This window comes from Acomys russatus, chromosome 15, assembly GCF_903995435.1.
Source record: "Acomys russatus chromosome 15, mAcoRus1.1, whole genome shotgun sequence".
Classification (NCBI taxonomy): domain Eukaryota; kingdom Metazoa; phylum Chordata; class Mammalia; order Rodentia; family Muridae; genus Acomys; species Acomys russatus.
In genome coordinates, this window is record NC_067151.1 from 2,161,117 (window position 1) to 2,180,382 (window position 19,266).

At 39.5% G+C, this 19,266-nt stretch overlaps 1 protein-coding gene across 6 annotated transcripts in view; it reads left to right on the forward strand.

Annotated features, from left to right (window-relative positions):
* Tbl1xr1 (TBL1X/Y related 1) overlaps window positions 1-18,629 on the forward strand; it is a 146,482-nt gene extending 127,853 nt beyond the window's left edge. For all 6 annotated transcript variants that reach the window (XM_051156967.1, XM_051156971.1, XM_051156969.1 and 3 more), the window contains 13 exons: window positions 3,083-3,228; window positions 4,648-4,864; window positions 5,373-5,505; window positions 5,893-6,034; window positions 6,742-6,805; window positions 6,893-6,990; window positions 8,236-8,296; window positions 10,419-10,540; window positions 10,676-10,750; window positions 12,760-12,887; window positions 13,436-13,601; window positions 16,793-16,894; window positions 17,726-18,629. In XM_051156967.1, coding sequence (XP_051012924.1) covers window positions 3,083-3,228; window positions 4,648-4,864; window positions 5,373-5,505; window positions 5,893-6,034; window positions 6,742-6,805; window positions 6,893-6,990; window positions 8,236-8,296; window positions 10,419-10,540; window positions 10,676-10,750; window positions 12,760-12,887; window positions 13,436-13,601; window positions 16,793-16,894; window positions 17,726-17,752 — 1,481 coding nt within the window. In that variant the 3' untranslated portion in view covers window positions 17,753-18,629. The remainder of the gene's footprint in view (window positions 1-3,082; window positions 3,229-4,647; window positions 4,865-5,372; window positions 5,506-5,892; window positions 6,035-6,741; window positions 6,806-6,892; window positions 6,991-8,235; window positions 8,297-10,418; window positions 10,541-10,675; window positions 10,751-12,759; window positions 12,888-13,435; window positions 13,602-16,792; window positions 16,895-17,725) is intronic.
* Window positions 18,630-19,266: the final 637 nt, after the last annotated feature.

Consider the following 19,266-nt stretch of genomic DNA (forward strand, 5'->3'; position numbering starts at 1 on the left):
GACTATGTACATACATACGTGTACGTGTACACACACACACACGCACACACACACAGACACACACAACTTCTAAGACCACAGGAGAAACTGATTAACCTGGGATAGTGAGATGACACTTACTTCCATTCAAATGAGGACAAAGAAGATTGCTCAGACATGCAGGATAGTGGAGTATGGTAAAGATGCCAAATGCCATTAGTATGTGCACTGGGAATGGGGCCTGCCCTAAGGAGTTGGAAGAGATAGGAAGCTTTGCAGAAAGGTAGGACTAAGTTCCAGATATGGTTGCATCTATGTCATAAGACGTTATTGTGACAGCTGAAGAGAGTACCAAGAGGATTTGTTATATGATACTGTCAGTTTTAAGTAGTCAGCTAACTGACGGGAAGGAGGGATGCACAGACGAAGGTGTCCAAGCTAAAGGTGAGGGAGACTAAACTTAGTTCTTGATGAAGGACAGGTCAGGTGCAGAGAGTTTGGAGGTAGGAAGATTTGATGTGATGATGCTTGAAGAGGCCAAAGGGGAATTGGGAGTTAATGTAACTGATCTTGTAGTTTTATGAAATGAGGTCAGACACTTCCAAGAAAAAAGTTTCCAGAAGGCTTTGAGCAGGCTGAGCAACCTTGTGTGTGTTCATAGAGCTAAAGAAGACATGTCAGTTCAATGTCTAGTCAGATGTGTACATGTAGGCCTTTCCTGGGGCTAACAGTACGGAGAGGACAGGCAGCCAGAAGCTGGCTGCTCCTGGTTGTCCCCTTGCTGTTTGAGATCACTCTGAGCACATATGCAGTGGCTTGAGATGCCTTTCATCATGTCTGGCAAAATGAGCCCTAACTGTGCTCAGCTCAAGCAGTTATATTCTTGGGCCAAACATTAAGCTTAAACTGGAAGAAATTTTTACAGGGCCTGGAATCTAATAGTTCTGGGTAATGCTACATTTGATGATAATGTAGAGAAACCAGATTTTATTCAGTTTATAACTGCTACTGAATATAGTTGCATTCCTAATCCTGGTAGTAAAGCTAGTAAAATGTCCTGGTGTTTCATGTAACACCTTTTCATCTTTCTCAGCCCCAAGGGACAACAGAGCAGTGATGGACTGCTGCTCTCTGGCTGCGAAGTGCAATCTTGCTGCCATATTTTGACTTTTAAAAAGAGACAGGATGGAGAATGGATTTGAGTCCTTACTGTGTCCTGTGACTATTTTCCAGCCTTAATTCCTAATACAGTATAACCTAGCACATGGTGCCTCCCATAATGTCATCTTCTGTTTCACTGTCTTCCCAAGTGGTTGCCTCCACCTGATTTTTGGTTTGCTATTTACTCAGGAATCTCCAGTCTCCAACTTGATTGCCTCACCTCCAGTCATTTTTCCTAATGATTCCAGCATTTAGTCAGCCCTTTCTCTGCTGGTGGTCTGGAACCTAGCAGATTCAAGAACTTGGAATTTCTGAAGAATAATGCTTATGAATTGTGTCTTGGTCCCCTGTCTCACAGCCACAGTTGCTTTAGCCATCTCTGTGACACTCTTAAATGCACTTCATCACAAACTAGTCTGTGGGTGAGAGCATGATGTTAAAACCAAGGTCTTAGAGAGATGCCTGTCTCCTCCCCTCCCACTGTGCGCCATTGAGATCCCAACCAAGTGTACCTTGGTCACCCCTGAACCTTTCCCAGCCATGTGCTGCTAGAAATCACACAGAGGTTTAAATCTTAGTAACTGATGGGATTTCAGTAAAGAGGACAACCGCCTTGTCCGTTACTGGAACTTCACTTGTCAGTCTGGATGAGACTTTCATAAAAAGAGGAAGCTAATGTAAAGAGATTGGTTATGTGAGCCTCGTGTTTTTAAATGTTATTATTATTATTTTTTTTACTACATAATTTATTGATATGATCTGTGTAGCCAGCTCCTGCTGACCTGGAATATGTTGTGTAGCCTACCTCTGCCTCTGTCTCTTTGGTGCTGGGACTGTTAATAGACTTAGAAACTTGATTTTCATTTTGTAGTTCTTAAGAGTTTGTTTAAAGCCAGGTGGTGGAGGCACTCACTTTTAATCCGAGTACTCCGGAGGCAGAAGCAGGCCTTTGAGTCCAGTCTGGTCTGCAGTGCTAGTTCCAGGACAGCCAGGGCTACACAGAGAAACCCTGCCTTGAAAAACATAAAACAAAACCAAAGGTTTTTTAGATGAGTTATTACTAAATGTTAAATTACTAAATGGTAACCTTAGTATCTTTTTAAACAGTCAATGAATATATAAAAATAATGTATGAGCCGGGTGGTGGTGGCGCACGCCTTTAATCCCAGCACTCGGGAGGCAGAAGCAGGCGGATCGCTGTAAGTTCAAGGCCAGCCTTGTCTACAAAGTGAGTCCAGGACAGCCAAGGCTACAGAGAGAAACCCTGTCTCAAAAAACCGCCCAGGTTCGTCTCTTTGTGGCCAAAGATAACTCAGGTCTTCCAGCCTCTACCTTCTGAATGCTGGGAGTACAGGTGTGCACCATTACAGACAGATGTGATCAGTGCTGAGCTCAGGACTCTGCTGGGCCAGCACTACTGACAGAGCTACATCTCCAGCCCAAGGCTAGAGTCATCTTGTTTTGTTTCTATTGTTTTATAGTTTGCATTTTATTTCCTAACTCTTTTTTTTTAAAGCCACAAAACATTGAAGGTGTTTTATAGTTTGTCTCTAAATCTGACCTGTCACATAAATCTTGATTTCAGTTTGTCTCAGGATGCAGTTGAGGTGTGTTTCTCAATGCTTTTCAGTTTTTACATTTGCTGCATTTTCTTGAGGAAAGTGGTGCTATTGTTCTTTAGAAAAATTGATGCCATGTAACCCAGTAGAAATCAGATAATTATGAGAAGTACATTGAATCACAAGCAAAAGAAAATAAAAAGCTGACATGTTTGTTTTTTAAATATTTCTTGTATTTAATATCGCATTTTACTTTAGTTGTCCATTTACAATTTCAAATGTTGGTACATAATTAGAAACAAGTATAAAATTTTTTTCCTGTTTGTAATTTAATGTGCTGTTACTAGGAAAATAAGTTCTCACACCTTTTCTTTTGCTTTTAGGATTTTCTCATTCCGCGTTTACCTTTGGTATAGAGAGCCATATAAGTCAGTCCAATATAAATGGTGCCCTCGTCCCACCTGCTGCATTGATCTCTATCATCCAGAAAGGCCTACAGTATGTAGAGGCAGAAGTTAGTATAAATGAGGTAAGGCACGTGATTCCGACTCTTAAATGTGTTTGTTTATTCAGTATCTGACCTTTACTTCACTGGATTCAGATTATTATTCATAATGTACTAGTCAGGTTGTACCTGCTGTGCCACATGGGATTCTATACAATGGGCAATCTCTGTCTGTCTCTGTCTCTCTGTCTCTTTCTTTCTCTCTCTCTCCCCTACCCTCCCGCCCTCCTTCCCTCCCCCACTCTCTACCTCTAGGAAACAATTTCGTCGTATAGCACTGAGAAGTACTTAGAAACAGCAAGGAGCTAGCCATTGTTAGTTTCATGTACCCTGATTTTGGAAGTCAATTTCTTTATAATTGATGCCAGCTTTGATGCTTAGAGCTTTGTGTCTGAGGTTCATGTGTGAGTAGTTGTTTGTTTTGGGTGTTGGCATGCTACTGGTGCCTGAGGCAAATTACCAGCTTACTGATTGTATAAATCAGCTTTGTAGCACAGCCAAACTCATTCAGTTCTAGACCATTTATGGGTCGATACTGGGAACCTCCAGTAATGTTACTAGGATCTTACGGCTTTCAAAGCACTAGTAAGTGTGCACTGTGTGTTCCTTTTGAAAAGTCTCCAGAGCTTTTCTGTAGCTACAAAGTTTAGGGTATGGCCAGTACTCCAAACATGTTGACGGCTTCCCTTTATTTTCACTTGACAGGTGAGCACACTCCTCTCCCACCCCGCCCCCTCCAAAGTAAATTGAGAATTTTAGCTATTTAAAGCAGTCCAGTCCGCTGTTGGTACACTCAAGGATAGATCCCACATCCCCACAGTTAGCACTGTCTACAGGTGTTGTTCACTTGCACCAAATGGCAAGCTTGTGTATCATACACATCTAGATCTCCTTTATGGTGTAGTTACCCTGGAATGTTAGAATTACCCTGGAATGTTTAGAGAAAACCAACAAGGAAAAGATCTGCCTTAGTTCAGCACAGATGTGTTTTTTAATTCCAAGACCTCGATGCAGAGTACTGATGGAGGCACTGCTTCCTTGTATGGATGCAGAGTACTGATGGAGGCCCTGTCTCCTTGTTGTATGGATGCAGAGTACTGATGGGGGCACTGCCTCCTTGTTGTATGACTTACTCATATCAGTCGATTTTTTTTACAAACTGCTTTCTTTACCTGAATTTTATGTATTTGCATTTTGTTATCTGTTAAAGCTTTTTCGAGTGGCCTCTTTTTACATTTGTCTTTGTGCAGAGTTTAGCAGGACATAAGTGATGGCTGTTTACCTCTGCCTAACACCGTGTTATCTTTTTCCCTCCCCGCTTTCTTGCACACATTCAGATATTTACTAGGTGTTCCTCAGAATGAAGCTCTTCATTTTGTTAGTGGAATGTGTGTTGCCCTCAAGGCTACATCTCATTTTTCTTTCCCGTTTTTCTAACCTCAGGATGGCACCTTATTTGATGGTCGACCCATAGAGTCTCTGTCCCTGATAGATGCTGTCATGCCTGATGTAGTCCAAACAAGACAACAAGCCTATAGAGACAAGCTTGCACAGCAGCATGCAGCTGCAGCCGCTGCTGCAGCCGCGAACCAACAAGGATCTGCAAAAAATGGAGAGAACACAGCAAACGGGGAGGAGAATGGAGCACATAGCATCGCAAGTGAGCTGAGACTGTTCAGAGACTGAGAAAATAATGTTGATTTACTAGGATGCTGCCCCTTCCTTAGAGCTGACATCATACCCAGGGTTTGCCTCTACTCCTAACTTGCATCACAGAGTTCAGATTTTATACCTAAGTTTCCAAAAAGCTTAAATTCACTGTATGTGAATGCTTTTTCTACTCTTAGTGAAGTTTGCATCTGTATTTGATTTCTAAGTAAAATTTGTGATATTCTCTGTTTCAAATGTACGGTAAGGCTCTGGCATTGAGGAATAAAGACGGCTTATATTATATGAATGATATCAGCAACCCCTACTGGCAGAAACTCAGAATAGTATTGTTACAGACTTTAATTTAGCCATGCTGAGGTATAACCTTTTTTACTCCCTTACCACTTCCATATACATATTCTGTATATATAAGCACTCACACTTTTTATTCTAGTACAGTCATACTTGCTAGAAATGTGCTTACCTTCTGACAAAGACTGTTATTTCTCATGATGCAGATAATCACACTGACATGATGGAAGTAGATGGGGATGTTGAAATCCCTCCCAATAAAGCAGTTGTGCTACGGGGCCATGAATCCGAGGTTTTCATCTGTGCCTGGAACCCTGTCAGTGATCTCTTGGCATCAGGGTAGGTTTCTCAAAGTGATGTCTAGATGTTAGGATTTACTGTTTAGCTTTGAATTGTTGCTTCTCCTGAGTCCTTGGATTATAGGCCTGCTTCACCATGCCCAGCTTCACAATGGCCATTAAGAATGGACTGCTATGTATTGTGTGTACATGTCACTTTCCAGTCACTTTTGTTGATTGCTTGTGGATATTTTGCCTTAGTAAATTTGTATTTCTTTGTGAAGTAATTTTAGAATTACTTGGTAGAAGCTTTAAAATGTAGAATAAAAAAATATTAGAAATGTTTATGCCTGGTAGTCCACTTCTCACTCAGATGCTAAGTGTGTGGCTTGGATTCTGGAATGCTTGCAAATATCATGAGGACTAAGCCAATGTTTGGACTTTGAAGGTCTGGAGACTCCACAGCAAGAATATGGAACCTAAGTGAGAATAGCACGAGTGGCCCCACGCAGCTGGTGCTTAGACACTGCATACGGGAAGGAGGGCAGGACGTTCCCAGTAACAAGGATGTCACCTCCCTAGATTGGAATGTGAGTTCTCTTTTCTTGCTTAAGTGGTCTGTAAATGAGGATATTTGATGACTTGACATACAATCTGGAAAGTAGACCCTGTTTTTACCTTCAACCTGGCTCTATGTTCCTAAAGTCCTAATCAGAATTAAAAAGCATTTTGGAAGATTTTGCTTTTTACTTCTCTCCCCCCCACCCCCCCTTAAGATTTACTTATTTATTTATTATGTATACAGTGCTCTCTGTCTCATGTACACCTTCAGGCCAGAAGAGGGCACCAGATCTCATTATAGATGGCTATGAGCCACCATGTGGTTGCTGGGAATTGAACTTAGGACCTTTGGAAGAGCAGCCAGTGTGCTTAACCTCTGAGCCATCTCTCCATCCCCTCGCTTTTTACTTCTTATAAAAACATTCTCATAGTATCATTTTTATGTCTCCCTATTCTGCTACCTGCCCCATTCTTATTCATGAACATCTGTGAAAATGTTGTACAGAGGCCACTGTCAGTCAGTCCTGCTTCACAGCGCTTACTACTAGTGCTCAAATTTGGTATGAGCCTTTCAGAGAACGCTAGCTTCATCAGGGAAGGGTGTTTTGTTGGCCTTTGTTGGCATTCACACACATAGAAGGGTCTTTTGTGCCTGGGACTTCCACAGGAAGCATGTGTGTAGTAATGAAATGGCATTTTGGGGTTGTGTAACAAACAAAATGTATTTCTCTGACAGAGTGAAGGTACACTTCTAGCAACTGGGTCATATGATGGATTTGCCAGAATATGGACTAAAGATGGTACATATTTTTCTAAGTTTATTGATGTTTACAAATTATAGTTTATAGAGTTTGAAGTAATTTTAAAGATTTCATTTTTTAACTTAGGTAATCTTGCCAGCACCTTGGGACAGCATAAAGGCCCTATATTTGCATTAAAATGGAATAAGAAAGGAAATTTCATCTTGAGTGCTGGTGTAGATAAGGTAAATGAACATTCAGATAAGTTCTGTAAGGAATATATTAGAAAGTAATTGTTTTTCTTTCTTGCTAATCACTTAAACACACTTCAGTTCATAAAAGTATGAATTTGTGACAATAATAGAAATAATTTCTAATATTTTCTGCAAGATTTCCTGAATCTACTCATACCTTTTGTTGATATGACTATTAAAGTAATGATGAATATACCATGTAATAGATCTGGTATAAAGGAGGTTTATTGTGGCAAAGGATTGGGGACACCCACAACAGAGCACACAGATGGCTGGCAGGCCCTTCTTACTCAGCATACAAGCAGTAGATGATGACCTCAGAGGTTGCTAGGCCCCTGAGAGGTAGCGAGTGGGACTGCCTATATGCTAATTATGACTACTCATTTTTGCTGGCATTTGAACCTAATGAAATGTTGTCATTAGGCACTTTGTGCTTTCCCAGTTTATTTCAGTGGCAGCTGTGGCTGTGGAGTGACTCCATGGGCCCTCCATATCTTCCTGTGCTTAATTGAATCACAATACCATGCTAGCTCCAGGATGTAAATAGAAACTTGTTGGAATTGGCTTCTCTCTCTTTCAGCCCTCCTTCCCCTCCCCCTTGCTACCACACCTCCCTAAATAATCAAGGGCTTAAGACTATTTCCATCCAGCAAAGAAAAGGTTATTCATCCGTTTTGTGGTATCAGAGGAGGGGACATATCTGGCTTAGCCTCATTTTAGTGACTAGCTTTAAAAGAGAGTGAGAGACAGTACCTGTCACTTTCATAGGCAGTTTTAGGACCTGTTTTAAGTGGTATCAAAAATGTAAATAGCTTCTCTTTGGAGGGGGGGTCAATGTGAGCTTCAAAACAATTACAGTCTTTTAGTATTTCAAACCAGATTTCACTGTAACAATAACTTACTGTCTTATAACTCCAGATCTGTAAAAACTCATTAAATCCACCATTGCAGTGATGTCCATTAAGCAGTCTAATACAATGCCAGGTACTTGGTTAACAAACAATAATTGTTATTGGGAGTAAGGTGGTGGGAAATGCCCACAGAAAAGTTATACTGCATCATGATTATATCTCCTGAGCTGAGTGTAGGTGGCCTTGTGCCATGAGGGATAAAAACATTGAAGATAAAATCCACTCTAAAGTTTCATTCTGCCTTAATACCGTTAAGCATCCATTATTGTATTTGCACAATGTTTAATTTCAGAAAAATTAATTCTTCTTCTCCTTTTAATCTCAGACCACCATCATTTGGGATGCACACACTGGTGAAGCCAAGCAGCAGTTTCCTTTCCACTCAGGTAAATCTTGGTGACACATGGCAGCTGTCTCGCACTTCTCTTTCTCTCATTAGAGTGTGATGTCATAGAATTCATTCAGGACTTTTAGTGTCATACAACATTCTTGTACCAGTTCTCTCAGGAAGTGTTCCATAGCTTTTGGATAGTGCTTTTCAAAGATCAGCAGATTTTTTTGTGAAATGTACTATAAAGAAAGCACTCAGGTGGTGTATGCAGTTAGGGATGGTGCTGTAGAATTGGAAGGTCTGGCAGCAAATGTCCTTTCTCCACTTGCTATGCTCTCAGATAATTTAACCTTTTTAGCCTCATTTTCACTTTATGTAAATAAGGGGTCTTGATATTTATTTATTGGAAGGATAAGAGAAATGACTTCTGTGGGGATAAATTAAATTGTTACAGGCTTACATATTGGCATTTTGTGCATTTTAGTTTGGTGTCATCCCTCCTGTGTTTGTGAAGTAAAAGATGGGTGTCCTTGGTGTCTTTTGTGGGTGTCTTCTTGTGTGAGGTCCAGCATGGTCCTGGCATGTAGCTTAGTGTCCTCACTGCCTTCAGCCTGGAACCGCTGCATCTGTTCTCACTGACCAGCTCTGCTGTTTGAGAAGTCAAGAAGGAACAATATCTTGCTTTGTGTCCCAGGTTGGCTGCAGACTCACAGCATTCTGCTTTCCTCTTTCTTGGCTCCAGAGTTGCATCCACCTAGAAGTCATACCTAGCCAAATGTGAGAGTGAAGTGATAAATTTAAGAAATGTTCTTGAAAAGCAAATGAGGAAACCTCCTTCTCTTTCCTGTTTCTTTTTGTCTCTTAGTTGAGTTGACAGACATATCATGGTTTGAAAAGTAGCTTTTCCTAGTTTTTGTAGAACGTAGGAATTGTGTCATACTGTGGCTAAGTCTAAATGTCCTATTACTTCCCCACTGAAAATCTGTTCAGTACAGCTGACTGAGTGTGAAGACAGTTTCTCGTGTGTTCACACTTAGCCCAGTCACTTGCTACCCTTGCATTGATCTGTGAGACTAATTATGGGGTGGGGGGGGGGGTTGGGGGAGGTGGGAGGGAGTTTGGGCAGGGGAGAAATGTGTAGTCCTCTTTGAGCTAAAAATCAGGCTACATACTAAATCCTAGCCAACTTTTGCGGCTTTTTCGAGATTTTAAATTTAAGAATTTTAAGATTTCATTTGATTTTTTTTGTTTGTTTGTTTTGTTTTTTTGAGACAGGGTTTTTCTGTGTCCTTGCCTGTCCTGGACTCTCTTTGTAGACCAGACTGGCCTTGAAGTCACAGAGATCCATCTGCCTCTGCCTCCCCAAGTGCTGGGATTGCAGCCTATGTCACCATGCTCAGCCATTTGATTTTTTTTAAAAGGAATTTTATAAGAATTACTTCGAAGAAAATGTATTTGTCAATTATATGCAGTGTAGTTGGTAATGGGAATGGCTCTCACTCATTATTTATCTGACTTGTAGTTTGTAGCATTCTTCGAGCCTGCAGCTTTCTGCTTGGTCGTAGGAGCATCAGCAAGTACTAAGTGAGTTTGGAGGTGGAGTGTTAGCCCCAGGCTCAGATGAAGGGCCACATGCTAGTAGGCTCAGCAGTTTGTTTGGCTTAAAACTATAGCAGTGGTAGAACCAAAGCTTCCTGTCGATTACACATGCACAGGTAAATGAAATAGAAATAAAAAGTTAATCAGATTTTTTTTTTGTTATACAAAAGAGAAGCTAAGACATAGTTTTCCAGTTTATAACATAAATCATCCTGCACAGTGATCACTGCACAGTGAAAGTTATTTGTTTTTTTAATACTTAGATAGTTAGCTATTTATTGATTTATAGCTTAAAAAGTGTAAAGCAGGGGCTGGAAAGATGGCTCAGTGGATAAGAGCTGCAGCTGTTCTTCCAGAAGACGTAGGTTTAATTCCTCACACCCACATGGCAGCTTACAAAGACAAACGTGCAGGCAAAATACCAATGCATAAACAAGCAAACAAACAAATAGGTGGAAAGGTAGAAAGTAAAATATTTAAATACTGCGTAGGATGTGTAATACCGAACCACAATTCAGAGCTCAAGCTCCTGGATGACACGTATGTACAATGCAAACCCAGTCTGTATTTCTTTCCAGCCCCAGCACTGGATGTTGACTGGCAGAGCAACAACACCTTTGCATCGTGTAGTACAGATATGTGCATTCATGTCTGTAAATTAGGACAAGACAGACCTATCAAAACATTCCAGGGACACACGGTAAGATGGCTTTTTCCTCGTATAAACGGCTATTTTTAGCAAGTAATGTTTCAAGATAGTTTTTAAGTGTGTATATTAAATATCAAATAGCCTGTTCCACAAAATAAAAATAAAAATATTTATTGTTGATTTTAGAATGAAGTAAATGCTATCAAATGGGACCCAACTGGCAATCTCCTGGCCTCCTGTTCAGATGACATGACCTTGAAGGTAATTGAGGTAGTGGGTGCTTTAGAGTGAAGATGTCTGTGGACATTTTAACTCTCCTCCCCATCCCCGCTTTTTTTTGAGTCAGGGTCTCCCTGTGTAGACCAGGCTAGCCAGGAACTCACAGAGATCCACTTGTCTATTGAATGCTGGCCTTAAAGCATGGGTACTACCATGCCCAGCTTAAGACTATTTAAAATGTTCTCTTGATAAATAAACCTAAATGAGGACTTGTCTAGCTTTTTAACGGTTAATCTTTTTTTCCTCTAAAATACTTGCATACTTGAATATAATAAATTCTATGGCTATACAGATGAATTGTGCTGCTGTACTTACCACAGTTTTCACTGGTGAGGAAGTCAATAGAGGCATAGAGAGAGGGAGCTAAGTGATGCACATTGTCCAACAAGGCCACACTTCCTACTTTTTCAAAACTAGTTCCACCAACTGGGAACCAAGCATGTAAATATATAATCATGTGGGGGGTAATTCTTATACAAATGCCCACAGCCAGCCATGTGGTTCCAAACTTGAAATTCAAGTCGTGCGAATCTGGAATGCCAGGGCCATTGGATAAGGCCCATACTGAAAGCAGAAGGCCCACATTTCAGCTCAGTAGTGAAGCTAAAGAAGATAGTTGTAGCTGCCTACACAAATCACTGTTCACCCACAGGGAGAATGCAGTCTGCTTTGTTCTTACTGTGTAACATGGAGAGCTAATGCTCAACCAAATATCTGAATTCTTCATGATTCAGTCAAGTTGAGACTTGCAGTACCAGTGACTATCATTACAACCCTTACAAATAGGATAATCCTGCAGAGAAAAATCACCTCTTTTAGTATGAAAAGGCTAAGTGTATCTTTCTTCTATTTACCTCCAATTTCAAATGGAGGATGTTAGTGTGTTAAGGACTCACGACAATGCTGAGCTGTATCATTAGCCTGTTCTTTCTTTTTTTTTTTTTTTTTTCAAAGCCGGAATCTAATTACGTAGCCTTGGCTGGCCTTGGATTGGATATCCTTCACATCCTCCCAAGCACCGGCTATAGGACTATACCACCACACCAGATTTTCTTATCTTTGGGTTTTCTTCTTAGGCACACACCATCAAAGCGTATACTATGAAAAAAAATGCCGAGAGCCAGAGAGGCTTCACCATGGATTGAGCTGCAAGCTGGAGAGCCTGGAACTAGATGTCCTGGGTTCTAGATTGGAGCTTTCTTTCTTTCTTTTTTAACCCAGCACAGAATTGAGGGTTACAGGATTTTGAAGCAGAAATGAAATGGGTGCTATTTAATAAACAACAAGTGATAGGACTATAAACCTCAAGAAATAGAATTCCCTAGGTCAAAAAGATGATCAAAGTAGATGGAAAATGTGAAGAAGATTAGAAGGGGTGACATGTCAAGATTGCCGGTGCCCAAATGCTACTAACAAAAAATATTGTAGAAATCTGTGGTCAGCTTCATTTCACAGCACTGTATATATCTAAGCTACAAAGCAGTATAGTATTGTTCTGTTTATTGTATTTTAGGAGTGTGAATTCCAGTTGCTTTGGGTGTGTATCTGTGGGTTGGCGGAACTGAACCTAGGACCTCACAGAGTGCTAGACCACTGAGTTTCTGTATCCTTAGTTCAGGGACTTTGTAAATGAGGAGATTTGTATGGATTAAGACAGATGGAGCACACCTTTAATCTCAGCACTCAGGAGGCAAAGGCATGCGATCTCTATGACTTCAAGGCCAGTGAGTCCAGGATAGCCAAGGCTACACACACAAAAGGCCGATGTCTAGAAAAACAAAAACAAACAAAGAAAAAGGACTGGTCAAAGCTGCACTTAATTCAGCCTCCAAGTTTTGCAGTAGGGAATATTTGTGAAGAATTTAACACATTTGTAGGTGGAGTAATGCTGAATAATACATGGTTATATGATTCATTTTGTACTGGAAAGATAGCACTTTTAAATGTATCCATTGTATGGAAAATAACCATGTTTTTTTCTTTCTGTTTAGATCTGGAGTATGAAGCAAGATAATTGTGTTCATGATTTGCAAGCACATAATAAAGAAATTTATACTATTAAATGGAGTCCAACAGGACCAGGGACAAATAATCCAAATGCCAACCTTATGTTAGCAAGGTGATGTGTCTGTTTCACTTTTCCTATTTAGTCTCTCATGAATAAAAATTTTGGGAAAGTATGGCAGAAAACAGGGAGCATATCTTTGGGAATCTATTTCATTGGGAACCCTCAAACATAGGATTTTAATATTAGTGTTTCAAGGCTTACTAGGTTTTTCTTTTTTTTAATTTTGTATCTATTGAATAAAACCCAATGGTTAGGCTTTGCTTGTTGGCACATGCTTCTATTCCAGAAAGTGAGTCCCTATTTCAATCAGCAACACATTCAGATCAGTTTGGCATAGGATAATAAAGTTCCATCAGCATGTTTTTTAAGAGATGAATCCAAAAATACAATCAGTTTGGGGTTCAGAACCATAGACTGATAACTACGACTATTAAGAGTAAAGTGACTGGGCAGGGGCTAGGGCCTTCAGTCTTTTTTCTTCTTTCCCTTCCAGTTTCTACAGTTACGTGGATTTTATTGCTAACCCCTTAGGATTGGCTGGAGGAAAGTCCAAGAGAGTATTTGGTTACTTATAAAATTATTTTCTCTTCTATTTTCAGTGCATCCTTTGATTCTACAGTAAGGTTATGGGATGTAGACCGAGGGATTTGCATTCATACTTTGACAAAACACCAAGAGCCTGTGTACAGTGTGGCTTTCAGTCCTGATGGCAGGTATCTGGCAAGTGGTTCTTTTGACAAGTGCGTGCACATCTGGAACACACAGGTATGTCCTAGTAATTTAAACAGTAAACAACTCTTACTAAGAGGGATTTACTTAAGTTCTTATATTTTGGTTATTCTTTATGTGACATCAATTTAATGCTTACTTTTAAAGTCCTAAGATTACTCTTGGGACATTTTATAGCTAAACTAACACTGAGTGAAAGTTGCATTTTTATGTGCAAATCAATTTAGAAATAGATTTCTTGCCTTATTATTTTATTCTCGAACAGCATAGTAGATATGAACTGAAGAAGCTTATGATGCACTTGACATTTGTTGAACTTAAAAGGACAAGATTTTGTGAGTGAACTGTTCTTAACACTTTGCTGCCTTTTCAGTGATGGTAAAGAGCCACCGCAAAATAGTACTTTTGCTTTCACTTTTACAGCTTTTCAGTGTAGGAGCTTTTCTGCCTCAGGAACCATCCTCTGTGTTGCCCAGGTCTTGTTGGTGCAGGGCATTCTAATTCATTATAGGCAGCCATTGCCCTTTCTGTAGGAGATTTCTACTCCAGTTAATTTGATGAGTAAGTTTTAAACCATCACATTTGAGTATATTCTCATTAAGTTCCACATCCTATGGCTGAAGAAGGTCCTTACTGAAGAGCTTTTGGCCATCTCTGCCTTCACACCGCACAGTGACGATTCTTACTAGCTTCTCTTTCATCTTTTCTGAGTTGCTTACTGCACAAAGCCCTGTCAGCAAAGATCCAGCTCTTTGGTGGAGGATGACATTTCAGTGAGTCTCTAAGATTTCGTTATCATAGGGGATGAAAATAAGTTCTCCTTACACACTTCAGGATGCAGGCTGACTCCCGATGCAGTTTTAAATTTTATTTTAATTTTACTTTTAAAAACTAGCATTAAAACTAAAAGACTTCATTATGACACTTTGTGCATACTTTGCTTTGGCTGCCCACCCCAACCTTCACCCTCTCCTCAGCCTTCATTCAATTTCCATGTCACATGGATTTTATTACCCTCTTTCCTGCATTAAGACCTCTCTAATCCCTTCTCATAAACCCCTGCCAGTGATGTCACTAGTTTTATGACATGTGCTCCACCTACATAAATAAAACTTAAAATCTAGGAGCCTTGTGAAGGGAAACAAGTTATATTTATCTTTCTGAGCCTGGTATATTTTGCTTAATAATAATTCCCATTTATACAAATTTGCTGGGAAAATGTCATGGTTTTATTTTGTCTTTAAGGGTACATTAAATTCCATTGTGTATACATGCTTCCTATTCTCTCTCCATTCATCTGTTGATAAACATCCAAGGTGGTTTCATTTCTTGGCCATCTTGAATAGCACAGCAGTAGACATGGTTATGCAGGTGACTCTGTGGTGCGTTGACTTGTGTTTCAGTGTGTACTCATGACACCGCTGCATGTGGTTCTACTCTTCACTCTTTAGGAACCTGCATTGTGATTTATGAGTTGTACTATTTTTGCACTACTTCAGCATGTTGGACTTGTTTTCCCCATGAAAGCCATTAAAGTGAGAAGCTCAGAGTCATTTAGATCACCTCGCTCTGATGGCTGAGGATGTTGAAAACTTAGAAACATTTATTGGTCATTTATGTCTCTTTTGTCAGTTGTTCATTCAGTTTGCCCATGTATTAACTAGATTAGTTACTTATTTAGTGCTTAATTCTGGTGGGTTTTTAAAAAAAAATGTATTCTCTCTATTTTATGTTTGAAGTATGGCTGGCACAAAATTGTCTCTCATTCCCATTTTCTGTCTACTATGCTGAATATTCACTTTGCCCTGCAGAAGATTTCGTTTCATATAATCTCCTTTATCAGTCTTGAAATTACTTCCTGTGAAGCTGAGGCCCCTTTCAGATCAAGTCCTTTCGTTTTCCAATTGGATTGTTGGTAGTTTTGGTTTTTTGAAGGAAAGTCTCACTTTATAGACAGGCTGCCTCCCCTTCCAGTTGCTGAGATTAAAGGCCTATTCCTGGTGAAAATAAAAATATTCTACCTTAATATCTTACTCAATATTATCTTACCACTATTGTTTCATTTTTCTCTTTACGAATATATGTTCCTGGTCATATGTTTTGTTTGTTTGTTTTGTGTGTTTTTGTTTGTTTGTTTTTTGGTATTTGAAGACAGAATTTCTCTGTGTAGCCTTGGCTGTCCTGAATCACGTTGTAGACCAGACTGGATGAAGCGATTCACCTGTCACTGCCTCCCAAGTGCTGGGATTAAAGGCATATGCCACCACGCCTGGCTGCTCCTGGACATATTTTTAGAGGAAGTTCTGTAACTCCTTTCAAGAGGAGCATGTACATCTTTTCTGCCTTTAGCTTCCTTGGACTCTCCCTGGCCCACTCATACCACTCTAGGAAACATAGTATAAACAGCTTGAACACAGTGTTTTTCTTGTCTTTTACACTTCATCTTTTACACTTTCAGTCTTTGTTTCTGTTGGCAACATGCTATGTCTTTCAGTAATAAGTGTTCACTTGTAGGTGTTGTTTCAAGGAAGTTAAAATGCCTAGTGGGGAATGGCATGTACAGAAACTATCCTTTGAGAATTGTCTGATCGCATCTGTGACAGCGTTACCATAGCTCATTTCTGGAGTTTTAGAACCTGCCTGTATTTTTATTTGAAACCAAGTCCCACCTCTGATTGTTAGAGAATTAATGCATCATAATATATTTTTATGTTTTTTTTTACTCATTCTCAGGCCCAATCTTTTCACAAATTCTGTTATCTTTGATAGTTTATCTTGAACCCCAATACTGCCTTTTTAATTCTTGACTCTAAGTTTATATGGATTACTGTAATAGTTGTACCTTGATCGCTTCCTAGTGGGTTTCTCCCCTGCATCTCATTCTTTCCCTTTTTAAAATTGCTGTACGGTAACTATGCATAATAATAGGTTTCATTATGACATGCTTGCTTGTACATGATATGGTGCAGCAACTTCCTTTCCCCATTTAGCCCTCCTCCTCCATTAATGTCATTGGGCATTGGAGGAGACCCAGTGAGTGTAAAGAGAGTTACTTGTAAGAAAAATGAACAAATAATCAGTGAGTACACCACTGAGGAAAATGTCACTTCCTCCCTCAGCCACCATAAACCATCAATGGGGGAGGGGCGCTCATCAGTCCTTTCCCACATTCTAATCTTCTTGTGTCACTGTAATGATTCTTAGGGTTCTGTTTTTCATATTTTTAGACAGGTGCTCTAGTTCACAGTTACAGGGGAACAGGTGGGATATTTGAAGTTTGCTGGAATGCAGCAGGAGACAAAGTTGGAGCCAGTGCTTCGGATGGTTCAGTGAGTATACTCATGAATTTTTAAAGAGACGAGAGTGTGTTAGGTACAGCCATGTTCTTTGCAAAATAAAAATTTTTAGTTAAGGTATTGACACCTCTCCCCCTGCGTGTGTGTGTGTGTGTGTGTGTGTATACATACATATATGTATATATATTATATTTGTTCATTACATTTGAGTAATATAAATAAAACTTAGGATGACTTTGCCAAAGGGTCTTTATAAACAAGCAATGAGCAGTTTTCACTGTGAAATTAAATGTGGTGAACTGTCTCTTAGTGAATGATATTGTTAAAGCCCTTTTCCCCCAGCTCTCCTCTCTTTGGAGGAGTATTGGAGATTTGGGAAAGGAGACCAATTTTTGTGGGGGGATATTTGACACTGAGACCATCAAGATGTTGTTGGTTGGTTGGGTATGTGGGTTGGAGTGGGAGTAGAGTAGTGTGGCCTTCTTCGTTCTAAAGCAGGGGAAACTGGAAAGTGTCCTTGAGCCATGTCCTGGCCCTCTGTAACCTCTGGTGTCTTCTGTTAAGATCTGAGAGTTAGAAACAGTCTGCTTTATATGTTTCCTGCTCCCTTTTTACTGACTATAAGGACTAATTCCTAAAAATTATAGCAGCATTTCTTCAGTTACTATAGCTCATGGGAGCTCACTGTATATCTTAGTGATGTGACATCCTTCAGTTAAAGTTTATTTCCATGATGTGTTACTTTGATTTTGCGAATTTGCATCTAAGAAACAGATTTAAATTACACTGTAATCTTTATACAAGTTAAGTTTGAAATGTAACGTAGGTTTCTGGACACTGGCTGACTGTTGTCATCTCTTACAGGTTTGTGTCTTAGACCTTCGGAAATAGCGTTACTAGTTGGAAGCCATGGACCGACTATGAATGTGTACATAGCCACAAGACTATCCCTGACCCACATACTGCTATAGTCCCACTTGAACCATGGCCAGTCCACTACAGCCAAATCTAAGAGAAATATATACATACAGTATATGTGAACACAGCTGTACCCTGAGGATGACAGTCTCACCCCAGCTTGAGAATTCTGCTCACCAAGTGCTGGGATCTAACCTGCTGTGCCCCTAAGTAGTGTTTAGAAGTTTGGATATGAAAAGCAGAAGAAAAGGATATGCGTTATAAGAGCAAACCACACATGTACCAGTTTTGGATATTAATGACAGCCTTGTTTCTCCCCTTTGAATCAGCAGATACCATGGATTATATTTTGTTTCCTTGTCAGTAGTGCGCAGTTTGTATGTACAGAGAAATGGACTTAGCAGAAGCTTGCGGCAGTAGTGCGTTCTTGCTTCCATTTGTTATGGTTTAGATTGCGGATGCATGAAGTAAGGGAGTGAATCATTTTCTTGCTTTTATTTTTTTCTCACTTTTTAAATGAAAAAAAAAAATCTTAAAATATTTTATTGCATTCTTTGGAAGAGGTAGATGTTTGGTACATTTTATGGCTCCCAGAGCATATATTCAATTGGTGCATATGTGGAGGGAATTGGAATTAAAGGAAGACCCACATGACTTCTGTCATGTCGTTCTCTAAGACACATCAGCAAAGGGTATTATGTATCTTTGTTTTGGGTTTTTGTTTTTGTTCTGTGTGTATGGTGTGTGTGCGCGCGCGCGTGTGTGTTTGTTATGGCTTAAATAAAATAGTTTCTTCTTGGGGACGTATTTCTGCCAATTAAAGACTAGAAGGGCACAACTTTTTTTTTTTTTTTTTTAAATACCATAAAGAAGAGATTTTAAACAAAAAAAATCTTCTGATATTTTGTAGCCATAACTAAATTATGGTTAAAATGTGCACTATTGTGAGAAGGAGCAACATGGTTTGGGGCTTTAAAATTTTTTTATTTTTTATTTTACCATTTGTCTGTTTTACTTTGTTTCTTAAGAGATTAAAATGTTTCTGGATAAGGATTAGCTTCTCAAAGTGTCCATCATTCTGTATAGAAGCTTAAATATGTAATGTAACCAGATTCCAGTATTAAAAAATCTCTCATGTTATTTTTCTTTTTACAAAGCAAGATTATGGCACATAACACTGCCATTACATGGCTAAGTGTTTGCTATCTTAGTTTAAAAACAATTTTTAAAGGCTTGCTTCAAGGTGTTTTTGAATAGCAGTGATTGAGAGCTTAGGTACAAGTATGGCTGAGGTTAGCACTGCTGTGTCTAAGTTGCCGAGGCTGCACTTTGTCAAGCAATGTAGATCTGAGCTGCTGTTTTTTTTCCAGTAATCACTACTATATCATGTCTTTTACTCTGTTTATATCAAGAATTTTTTTTTAAGATATAGGTATCCAATCAGATCTCTTCTTGTGCTCAGCTAAAAGTAAAATATACCTACGAAT